This window comes from Hyla sarda, chromosome 13, assembly GCF_029499605.1.
Source record: "Hyla sarda isolate aHylSar1 chromosome 13, aHylSar1.hap1, whole genome shotgun sequence".
NCBI lineage: Eukaryota > Metazoa > Chordata > Amphibia > Anura > Hylidae > Hyla > Hyla sarda.
Window position 1 is genome coordinate 7,981,788 of NC_079201.1, and position 12,673 is coordinate 7,994,460.

Consider the following 12,673-nt stretch of genomic DNA (forward strand, 5'->3'; position numbering starts at 1 on the left):
CAGCGAGAAACTACTGTGAACCCCCCGCCCATGCGACTGTACCCTAAAAACACTACACTACACTAACACACAATAAAATAAAAAGTAAAAAACACTACGTATACACATACCCCTATACAACCCCCCTCCCCAATAAAAATGAAAATGTCTGGTACGCCACTGTTTCCAAAACGGAGCCTCCAGCGGTTGCAAAACTACAACTCCCAGCATGCACTGATAGACCGTACATGCTGGGAGTTGCAGTTTTGCAACAGCTGGATGTTCCCCCCCCCCCCCCCCCCCCCCCCCAATGTGAACGTACAGGGTACACTCACATGGGCGGAGGATTACAGTAAGTATCCGGCTGCAAGTTTGAGCTGCGTCAAATTTTCTGCCGTAGCTCAAACTGCCAGCGAGAAACTACTGTGAACCCCCGTCCATGCGACTGTACCCTAAAAACACTACACTACACTAACACAAAATAAAATAAAAGGTAAAAAACACTACATATACACATACCCCTATACAACCCCCCTCCCCAATAAAAATGAAAAACGTCTGGTACGCCACTGTTTCCAAAACGGAGCCTCCAGCTGTTGCAAAACAACTACTCCCAGTATTGCCAGATAGCCGTTGACTGTCCAGGCATGCTGGGAGTTTTACAACAGCTGGAGGCACCCTGTTTGGGAATCACTGGCGTAGAATACCCCTATGTCCACCCCTATGCAAGTCCCTAATTTAGGCCTCAAATGCGCATGGCGCTCTCACTTTGGAGCCCTGTCGTATTTCAAGGCAACAGTTTAGGGCCACATATGGGGTATCGCCGTACTCGGGAGAAATTGGGCTTCAAATTTTGGGGGGTATTTTCTGCTATTACCCTTTTAAAAAATGTAAAATTTTTGGGAAAACAAGCATTTTAGGTAAAAAAAATATATATTTTTTTACATATGCAAAAGTCGTGAAACACCTGTAGGGTATTAAGGTTCAAATTACCCCTTGTTACGTTCCCCAAGGGGTCTAGTTTCCAAAATGGTATGCCATGTGTTTTTTTTTTTGCTGTCCTGGCACCATAGGGGGTTCCTAAATGCGGCATGCCCCCAGAGCAAAATTCGCTTTCAAAAAGCCAAATGTGACTCCTTCTCTTCTGAGACCTGTAGTGCGCCAGCAGAGCACTTTTCACACCCATATGGGGTGTTTTCTGAATCGGGAGAAATTGGGCTTCAAATTTTGGGGGGTATTTTCTGCTATTACCCTTTTTAAAATTGTAAAAATTTTGGGAAACCAAGCATTTTAGGTAAAAAAAATATATATTTTTTTACATATGCAAAAGTCGTGAAACACCTGTAGGGTATTAAGGTTCACATTACCCCTTGGTACGTTCCCCGAGGGGTCTAGTTTCCAAAATGGTATGCCATGTGTTTTTTTTTGCTGTTCTGGCACCATAGGGGCTTCCTAAATGCGGCATGCCCCCAGAGCAAAATTTGCTTTCAAAAAGCCAAATGTTACTCCTTCTCTTCTGAGACCTGTAGTGCGCCAGCAGAGCACTTTTCACCTCCATATGGGGTGTTTTCTGAATCGGGAGAAATTGGGCTTCAAATTTTGGGGGGTATTTTCCGCTATTACCCTTTTTAAAAATGTAAACATTTTGGGAAAACAAGCATTTTAGGTAAAAAAAAAATTTTTTTTTTACATATGCAAAAGTCGTGAAACACCTGTAGGGCATTAAGGTTCACGTTACACCTTGTTACGTTCCCCGAGGGGTCTAGTTTCCAAAATGGTATGCCATGTGGTTTTTTTTTGCTGTTCTGGCACCATAGGGGCTTCCTAAATGCGGCATGCCCCCAGAGCAAAATTTGCTTTCAAAAAGCCAAATGTGACTCCTTCTCTTCTGAGACCTGTAGTGCACCAGCAGAGCACTTTTCACCCCCATGCGAGGTGTTTTCTGTATCGAGAGAAATTGGGCTTCAAATTTTGGGGGGTATTTTCTGCTATTACCCTTTTTAAAAATGTAAAATTTTTGGGAAACCAAGCATTTTAGGTAAAAAAAATATATATTTTTTTTACATATGCAAAAGTCGTGAATCACCTGTGGGGTATTAAGGTTCACTTTACCCCTTGTTACGTTCCCTGAGGGGTCTAGTTTCCAAAATGGTATGCCATGTGTTTTTTTTTGCTGTCCTGGCACCATAGGGGCTTCCTAAATGCGGCATGCCCCCCAAAAACCATTTGTCGCTCCTTCCCTTCTGAGCCCTCTACTGCGCCCGCCGAACAATTAACATAGACATATGAGGTATGTGCTTACTCGAGAGAAATTGGGTTTCAAATACAAGTAAAAATTTTCTCCTTTTTATCCCTTGCAAAAATTCAAAAATTGGGTCTACTAGAACATGCGAGTGTAAAAAATGAAGATTTTGAATTTTCTCCTTCACTTTGCTGCTATTCCTGTGAAACACCTAAAGGGTTAATACACTTACTGAATGTTTTTTTGAATACTTTAGGGGGTGTAGTTTTTATAATGGGGTCTTTTATGGGGTATTTCTAATATGAAGACCCTTCAAATCCACTTCAAAACTGAACTGGTCCCTGAAAAATAGTGAGTTTGAAAATTTTGTGAAAAATTTCAAAATTGCTACTGAACTTTGAAGCCCTATGGTGTCTTCCAAAAGTAAAAACTCATAAATTTTATGATGCAAACATAAAGTAGACATATTGTATATGTGAACCCCAAAAAAATATATTTTGAATATCCATTTTCCTTACAAGCAGAGAGCTTCAAAGTTAGAAAAATGCAAAATTTTCATTTTTTTCATCAAATTTTGGGATTTTTCACCAAGAAAGGATGCAAGTTACCATTAAATTTTACCACTAAGTTAAAGTAGAATATGTCACGAAAAAACAATCTCGGAATCAGAATGATAACTAAAAGCATTCCAGAGTTATTAATGTTTAAAGTGACAGTGGTCAGAATTGCAAAAAACGCTCCGGTCCTTAAGGTATAAAATGGCCTGGTCCTTAAGGGGTTAAAGGGGTACTCCACTGACCAATGTTCAGAACATTTAGTTCCAAACGCTTTGGGGGTCGGCAACGCCCCATTCGGACGTCAGGCCACGCCCCCTTAATGCAAGTCTACGTGAGGGGGCATGACGGCTGCGGCACCCCAGACATCCGGTGCACAGAGCGAACTTGACTGGATGACTGGAGATGCGGGGTGGAGGCTCGCGACGTCGCGGTCACAACCACGATGGCTGTCACGCCGCCTCCCATAGACTTGCATTGAGGGGGCGTGGCCATGACGTTACGAGCCTCCGGCGCTGCTACCAACGCTCTAAATGAACGTCAGGTGCTGCAGGGAGATCACGGGGTTCCCCAGCGTCGGGACCCCCATGATCAGACATCTTATACCCTATCCCTTGGATAGGGGATTAGATTTAGGGATGGAGTATCCCTTTAAATTCTCTGTGCTGCTAAGACCTTTCACTTCTTTTACCATGTAACTCAGTTTGCAAGCTCACACCCAATCAAGCTCAGTCCTCTCCTGAAATACTCTGTACTGCTGAGGACTGTTCTGCCTTTAGTATGTAACTTTCAGTCTGTGATTTCTTGTTACAGATGATCAGTATACTTTTCTCCTAAAATACTTTGTGCTGCTGACTGGCTTTTCTTCCGCTATGTAACTCTCAACACACTCCTCTCCTGAAATACTCTGCGCTGAAAAGAGACCCTGCTCCTTCTATGTAAATATCCCACCTCACACGGCATCAGCTCAGTTCTCTCCTGAAATACTCTGTGCTGCTGACGGACTCTGCTTCTTCTACTATAAGTTTGCAAAATCCTACTAGATTTTTTTCTCTGAAATACACTGCACTGCTAGTGATCTGGCTGTTCGGGCATGCTGGGAGTTGTAGTTTAGCAACAAATCCAATTCTGAGCTGAGTGCATGTATACATCTATTAATCCCCTACTGATCTAAGACTTCACGCTAACCTTATGGGTAGTTACAATGTTTCCATTCTTAACAATCCTGTGCTCCAGGCTGATACATTGTAACAAATTATGATCACAATAAGGTTAGGTTTCCAGCCTTTGGTTGTCCGAGCATGCTGGAAGTTGTAGTTTTGCAACAGCTGAAGGCACCCTGGGTGAGAAACACTGTTCTAAAGTGTTTACAGATACAGTGTGGTGGGACGATACCTTCTCCGATCCTTTCCTTGTATACTATTATACGCTTGTCTTCATGTGTCCATACCGTTATTTCTCTGCAGAGCCGTTTTCAGTCCTGCGCTCCTGGCCATCGCTGTTCTTTACGCTTTTTATGGATCACCGGTCTTATATAATGAGTCGACCTGCTCAGGCGTACTGTCCGAAGAATATGGCATCGCTATTCCAGAAAATAACTGCAGTCTTCCCCCACGTGCGCAGCCAGTCTCCTAGGCCTCACTCAATTGTCACGATGTCAGGCCCGATGACCATTCCACCCTTTTCGGACAATAGAAAACCCTTATTAGCCACTTGAAGGAGAATAATAGAGCTTTTTAACATCTTACGAATTGCTCCATGACCCATAAGATTGTCGCATCAATGGATTGTGACCCCCCCCCCCCCTCTCCCCTCGGTTAAGGGACATAAGTGTTGATTGAGGCCATGAATGTCACTGCGACAATTTTGTGCCTTTTAAGATCTCTGATAAAGATGGGGAACTGAGTCAATTTGCAGCACGATGGAATGGGCAGATAATGATCCCCTTGTCCTTGCTACTTGTAGATTCTCTGCTATCCTGTGTACATGTCGAGCGACCATAACTAAAAATAAAAGTCACCGCTAATATACGTATACATATGCTTCTCCAGAACCGGCACTGGGCTAGCTCAGAAATGGATTAATTGCAGAACTACATCTCCCAGCACAACTGAAAACTGGAAACCCCATCCTATTGTGACGGGGTAACAAACCTTTAGCTTAGCATGAAGTCTTGGATCAGTATGGGGTTAGTAGTTGTATACATGCACTCATCCAGAACCAGCAAAACTACAACTTTCAGTCTGACAAAACACCAATACAGGTGCGAAACAGCTGTAACCTCAGCTCTGGGTGTTACACAGAGGAACATGGCGTCTGGGTTGCAACTCAGAAGCCATTACACAGTGGAGAAGGGTACAGCCATTTTGCACCTGTGTTAGTGCTTCGTCAGACCACCTTTGGGGGAGAGACCACGCTAAGCGTGCACTTTTACCCCTCGTTCTCATCATCCATCGAGGTCTGAATTCTCAGACCCCGACCGATGAAAATTTTTGAAATGATAAAATCAAAAGTTATTTATATTTTCATATGACAGAACCAATTTTTAATACCAGAATAGGGGGAATTAAGCCAAGCCAAGCTTTTCAGATCACCCAACATATCTGGCTCCACTACACCATGTATGAGGAAGCAAACACTCCAGCACACTTTTTCTTATAATTATAGATTCCATTTACATAGCTCCTACAAGATACGCTTTGAGGATTACAATTCCTGTAGGGTGAATTTAGTTAATTTATCTGAATTCTGACGGAAAGAGAAGAAAACAAGGCAATCATAGGCATTGTGGGGGGGTGGGGGGGGGGGGTTCTTAGCTGAAAATCTTCTTGAAGAGTGAAGGGGAAAAAGCAGATAAATGCTATAATAAGAACTGTGTTGCTCTCGTAGAAGTAAAATATAATCCTTGAAGTGGGTACAAGAATAAAATTTGATGATCAGTCAAAAAGGGGGTTGAGCTGCCAGATCTTCGGCTATTTGTGTGGACACATTGGATATCGAGTATGTTGTTTGGCCTGAGCTTGGGACATAGTTTGGATTATGTGTCATTCTTGTAGCACATTGTGGTTGGCTTCCCATATATCTTCTGTTCTGTAATAGCACCTATGAAGACCGGTCTGATTTCTGCTAGCCAGCATATTTGTATAAAGAGCAGCTCTTGCTGTGGTCGACTGCGGTTGTTTGCTGCGGTTGTTTCTGTTCATCTCATGGATGGCCCGCTAATTTGATCATTTAATCCCATGGAACTGTAGAGAGACAGAGTATAGAGACAGCTAATTATTGTTTTTTCTTTGGTGCCAAGAGTCAAAGAGGCATTCCCAAGCCCTTGAAATACTGAGGGCTAGATTGCCTTCTCACTCCCCATTACTTCCCTGTCCCTGCCTGATTGACAGCTAGAAGCCAAGCTCTGTTTCCAAATCTCGTTCTAGTGCTGTGCATACCAATTGTGCGCAGGTGCAAGATTTTGGAGACAAGCTCGGCTTCCAGATGATATTCCCAAGCCCTTAAACTACCGAGGGCTAGAACACTCTCCTTCCAATCCATATCCCTGCTTGATTTGCAGACATCTGGAAACCGAGCCCCTTTTCGAAGTCTTTTTCCTTTACTGTGCATACCAATGCTGATTTGGACCAGGGTTTGGCTTCCAGACGAAGAGGCGTTTTAAAGCCCTTGAAGTACTGGGGGCTAGAACACCTCCTAGGTCCCCTTCCCTTCCCTGTCCTTGCTTTATTTACAGTCAGCTGGAAACTGAGCCCTGTTTCTAAATCTTATTCCTGTACTGAGCATAACAATGCAGATTTAGCGACAGGGCTTGACTTCCAGACGCCAGTCAACGTGTTTGCAAGCCCTTGCAGCACTGAGTGCTAGAAGGCCTCCTCTCTCCCCCTCCTATCCCCTGTCCCTGCTTGATTGGCATCTGGAAGCTGAGCTCTGTTTCCTAATCTTGTGCAGGTGCAAGATTCGGAGACAGGGCTCACATTTCAGATGCCAGTCAAGAGGCATTTGCCAGCCCTAGCTTAACAAAGGGCTAGAAGGCCTACCCACTCCCATCCCTTTCCTTGCTTGATTGGCATCTGGAAGCTGAGCCCTGTTTCCAAATCTTGGACCTGTGCACAATTTGTTTGCATAGCGCAGGTCTGGGATTTGGAAATAGGACTGTTGGTCAGGCAGGAACAGAGATTTAGGGAGGAACATATAGAGGTTCCAGCCCTTAGCACTTTAAGGGTCTGGGAATGCCTCTTTGGCTCTTTGCATCAAGCATTTTCTATGTTATGAAAGCACAGATAAATATATAAAGGAGCCATGTGTCTCCTTTCTCTAACAGCTGTCAGCAGTTTGGAATGTGAATTTCAGCTGACAGATTCCCTTCTGCTTTATTCTTGGGGCAGAGAGGAACACTTTACACGGAGAATGCTGTGTTTCCTGACATACGTTCTTCACAGCTCTTGACTTTGTAGATGCCCCCAAATGAAGCGTCTTTTCTTAGTGTAATTGTAGCAATTATAAGGTGTTATTCTCCATTGATTGCTGCAGTTATCCACCGCGATAAAGAGCTGCCAAGTGCTCGCGGATGGGGATGGCGCCTGCAGCATCAATTAAAGGGACCTGCTATGATTCGCTTGCCTCCTCTTTTATTACTGATTACAGCCAGATTCTGAAACATTTTCTATTTTCTAATTCCCATCAAAAAAGATATATAGGGGGCACTCACTGGGAATTCTACAAAAAAAACTTTTCTCTTTTATTAGTGCATAGCAATCATCACAGATACTTTGTTACAACCCAGATGCCATTTCACACAGTGTTGAGGTTACAGCCGTTTCACACCTGTATTGATGCTTCGTCAGACCACTAAAGATTCCCCTTCATGCATGCTGTGCTTGAAACTACAATTCCCTGCAGCTCTTTGGATAATGATCTCTCTCCCACCCAGGAGTCGCTCCACCCATTGAAGCACTGACAAGCTCCCTTTCAACACTTGTCTAGTGTAATATTATCTCGGGCTGCCTTCATCCTGGGCAAGGCCTAAGACAACACTAATTTTGAATGATGCTAAAAGTAGATCACATAAGAATTGCGAGACCAGACACTACATTATGAACTACACTACCTTTATAGCCCCTTTAGCACAGTCAATAAAAAAAAAAAAAAAAAAAAATCATGGAATACCCCTTTAAGACATCTGGGATGGGGCATTTATTGATTGCAGTAGAAGCTACTGCTTTCTTACCTGGACTAGTAGAAGGTTCCCTTTAAACTAGGTCAATGATTCTTATTGCTTGAAGTATTCATAAATAATTACCACATGAGCGCCCCCTTCAGGATTCTCCTGTTACATTATGATGAGGACGCCTGAAGGGGAGAAGGATTGGAGTAAATGAGCCTGTGTTTCTCCCTCCCCAGGTGACCTACGGATCATTTGACTACACCTCATTGCTCTATCTGTCTGACTACTCCAGAGACTTTGGCGGGGGAAGGTTCATATTCATTGACAAGAAGACGAACAGCACTGTGGAGCCCAGACTCGGTAAGAACATCAAAAGAATCATCAAATACTTGATGATCTCCTCATGAGGATTCATTCTGTGTGTGTGTGTGTGTGTATATGTGTGTATATATATATATATATATATATATCCCCAGTTGTAAGCACCATCTGGCTCTCTCAGTCTCTTATAACCGTGAAGCCCACTTCTGCCCGTCTTGAAGTCTTAAAGTTTTCTGAAGTCTCTATATGTTCTTGAGCTTAATTTGGAAGCACTTGACCCGAGAGGGATCGGCATGCTTGAATTTCATATTCTTATATGAACACTCCAGTTCAAAGAAATTCAGTTTGTATTGTTCTGGCTTTGTGCTCCTGTTTTCAGTTTATGGCTTTTACATAGTAGCAATTTGTGGCTACCTTGACACTTTAAGTGGTATTCCCCTATGGGCATTCATGACATATTCACAGGATATGCCATTAATGTCCCCTAGAAACTGGTCCAACTTCTGGTACCTGCACCTGCTTTGAGAACGAGGGCTCCCCGACCCCCTCCGGCTCGCTTTTGGCTGCTGAAGTTGGTAGGGAAGCTGAAAACAAACAAGCTGTTACATGACTTTCTGAATATCTCTGGAAGCTACATGTAGATTAGAGGGGGCCAAGGAACCGTATCAGAGAGGTGTGGCCTGGGGTCCGCTATGCTAACACATGTCCGCACTTAGGTCTCCTGCTGGTTGACAGACACAGCTCGTCTGCCTGCCGGTGTAGTTATCCCGCGCAGTTTGTCACTAAAGGCAGGGAGGGAGTTAGCGTTCTGCTTCTAGCTATTCTGATGCATGCGCAGTGAGAGAGGTTCTGAATCACTGCGCTTGCACTACAATACACATTGACAGCGCATGCGCAGGACAGACAAGTCCTGTTTGTCAGTCAGCACGACGGGGGTGGGTGGGCGTCGGGGAGGTGTAGGAGCTGTGGAACCACAATTCATAGTGAACATACTTAATGTACGTCTGGACATGCTTAATTGTCCTGAGTCTTGCATGATGATGGGATTCCAAAAAGATGTCTAAACATGTGACCGTGGAGGCAAATCACTTATGCTGAGTTATAGTAACTTTATCATGCACTTAAAAGGATTCCAACCAGACAGTACATTTTTCATGCTGCACCCACTACAGGGAAATTGTAGTATTACATGGTTAATGGCAACATATAGATAAGTGGTCTCCAAACTGCTGACCTCCATATGTTGCAAAACTACAACTCCCAGCATGGGAATGGCTGTCTGGGCATGCTGGGAGTTGTAGTTTTGCAACATCTGGAGGTCCACGATTTGGAGACTACTGATAAAGATGGACAAGGTCTGGTTGTAGGGGAACTATGACATCTATATGGCTCTAATAGGGTTTAGAGGTCTGTAAACCCCCTTTTAAAATAAGGGGCATTGGTACTCCATTATCTCATGTATACTTGGGGTTTGTTCACATGGACTGGCAGTGATGTGGCGGAAGCAGCACCACAGGTAATATTGCGTATAGTTCTTAGAATAATTTCCATAATAGAAGCTGATCCCATATATGTCACTGTCACTCAGAGCTCCCCTCTATTTCCTCCTGTTTATTACAATTTGCCATAATCTAATTATCTATTAAGCGCCTTTATAAAACACAATTACGTAGAAAAGTTCACATTTAATTACTTTGCTTTTTACTCATTAGACCAATTTTTATTTTATTCTATTATAGCGGTTGCCATAAAGAGCAGCCTTGTAAATAAATTCACTTCCTCCCAGGGGTCTTCCGTCTTGTAAACCCCCACACATCAGGACCTGAGCACGAATGGTGCCTATTGCAACCTTTATATTAATATATATATTAACCATTTCCGAACATCGTTATGACTGAACCGCTCCTGCATTGTAGCGTGTTGTCAGATTGATACTTGCTTCATAAATAGCTCCTTTTGCAGCTGAAGGAAGTAATTTTATTGGATCCTTCTGTTTAGTTCAGTATAACCTTCTGTTTCTTAGAAATCACTTGTGGAGATGGGGGGATGTCGATTCAATAAGGCTCCTTTAGGCAGGTGTGAATTTCCTTACCATGTTGAGATGAGTCATGACATCTGCCAGTATTGGAAGAAAACACAGTAGAAAGGAGAACTGCACCTCATGTGATACCACTGCAGTGAGGGAAATGGGAAAACAAGGGGGTCTTTTCATTTCAGAAAGATTGGTTGGATTCTCACCTTTAGTAAAAAGGTATACTGGGGTACTTGTATGGAGCTGGGCTGTTCAGCCATGAAATCTTGACCAGGATTGCATCTGATGAAGGGAAATATGCCTCCGAAACACACATCATTATTGTTATCACACTTGAAGCACAAATTAAGCACTTTGGGGGAATATTCCCCTTCATTACATTTCATCTGATGAAGGGGGATATGCCCCTAAAACGCGTCATTATTGTACTCACAAATCAAATACAGTGACACATTACAGGGGCATATCCCTCTTTGTCAGATTGCATCTGATGTAGGAGAATATGCCCAGAAATGCGTCAATATTGTAATCACAGACAAAACAGTGATGCATTTCAGGGACATATCCCCCTTCATCAGATGCAATCTGATAAAGGAAATATGCCTCCCAAACAAATCATTATTGTAATCGCACATCAAAACACAATGACGATTTTATGGTGGTATCCCCATCATCTGATGAAGTGGATAATGCCTCTGAATCACATCATTATTGTAATCTCACATGGAACACAGTGGCCCTGGAGTGTAGGTTTTGTTGTGTTTTTTGCTGTTCCGACCTTTTTTTTTAGTATTTACTAATTTACTCAGCTTTTTGAAACTTTATACATGCTTTAAAGTGTAGGGTATTCTTACCTGAAAATTTACATGATTTTCAGAGTGGTTTTCAGAAAAGACGAGTGATTTTGGGAGAAATGTAGGGAACACGCCCCTTTTCCCAAAAACCACACCCATTTTGTAGTTGTTTTTTTTTTTCACTCTGAGTGATTCTGATTCTCTGGGGTTTTTTCTGTTGCACATTCTGTCACATGGTCCGTGCGACAGAATTAAGGCGCAAAACCTGACAAAAAGAGTAGGAATCCGGTTAGTAAATGAGGGCCAGGGAATTGTTAAGAGGGTATATCCCTCTTTATTAAATTTCATCTGACGAAGGGAGATATGCTACCACAATACGCCATTACTGTAATTACCAATTAAACACAGTGACGTGTTACAGGGGCATAGCCCTCTACATCAGATGGCATCTGATAAAGAGGAATATGCCAAGAAATGCGTCATATTTGTAATATTACATAGAACACAGTGATGCATTTCAGGGGCATATTCATTCCCCTTTATTAAATTTTATCTGATAAAGTTGGATATGCCCCCAAAATGCATCATTATTGTAATCGCAAATAAAACACAGTGACACGTTATGAGGACATATCCTTTTTTGATCAGATTTTATCTGACAAAGGGGGATATGCTTCTCCAAAACTTGTCATTTTTGTAATCACACTTGAAAAACAGTTAAGTATTTCTAGGGCATATCCCCCTTTATCAGATGCAACCTGATGAAGCAAAATAAGCCTCCAAAAAGAAAATAAATTGTAGTCTCACATGAAACACACTGACTCATTTCAGGGGCATATCCTTCTTCATCATATAAAATATGATGAAGTGGATTATTCCCCTTAAATGCATCATTATTGTGTGAAACACAATGACGATTTTCAGGTGGATATCACCCCCCCCCCCCCCCCCCCCCCCCCGAAACGCGTCATTTTCTTTTTTGTTTGATTACAAAAAAAACAGCTTTTTACCAAATTGGACAAAGTCTGACACAGAACCAGGAAGGATCCTGTTAATCTTAAAATAAATGCTGCTCCACAAATATTGTATTTATAGCTTTTATTCTGGTATGTTCTGGAAGCTAAATCCTGGACTATAAGCTTTATCCCTGATATTTTAGTTCCGACAGCCATTTTATCCCTTGAGCCTTCGTCGGGCTTGTATACTTTATGTATTATACTTTATGTATTTGCTAGTACAGTTGCACCATTACATACAAGAGGCAGAATAGTATACTGTGCGGTATTTTTGTATGACTATACAGTGAATACATTGAAGACATCCCTTCAGTTTAAATAGACCCTTCATTTGTTTGGCTATTTTTTTGAAGGACAAAAAGTAATGGGTAGTAAAACAAAATAAATACTAATAAACATTTTCATAAAATTATATAGAAAAAAAATCTACAAACACATAAGTCAATTTGGGTAATATATTTGTGAGACACAAGTACTCAATGAGGAGTGTTATGCTTCATGGAGAAAAAATAATTAGCTCTCCCTAGTGCCACCTATAGGCAGCTGCCCTGTATGACTTGAAACCTGT

General features: G+C 42.3%; 1 protein-coding gene across 17 annotated transcripts in view; it reads left to right on the plus strand.

Moving 5' to 3' along the window:
• The window catches only part of OGFOD3 (2-oxoglutarate and iron dependent oxygenase domain containing 3), a 452,864-nt gene that overhangs the window by 61,534 nt on the left and 378,657 nt on the right, over nucleotides 1-12,673 (plus strand). For all 17 annotated transcript variants that reach the window (XR_008849651.1, XR_008849649.1, XR_008849652.1 and 14 more), the window contains exon 8: nucleotides 8,179-8,302. Coding sequence is in view for 5 of the 17 variants with exons in the window: in XM_056550515.1 (XP_056406490.1) it covers nucleotides 8,179-8,302 (124 nt within the window). In the remaining 12 variants the exon portion in view is untranslated. The remainder of the gene's footprint in view (nucleotides 1-8,178; nucleotides 8,303-12,673) is intronic.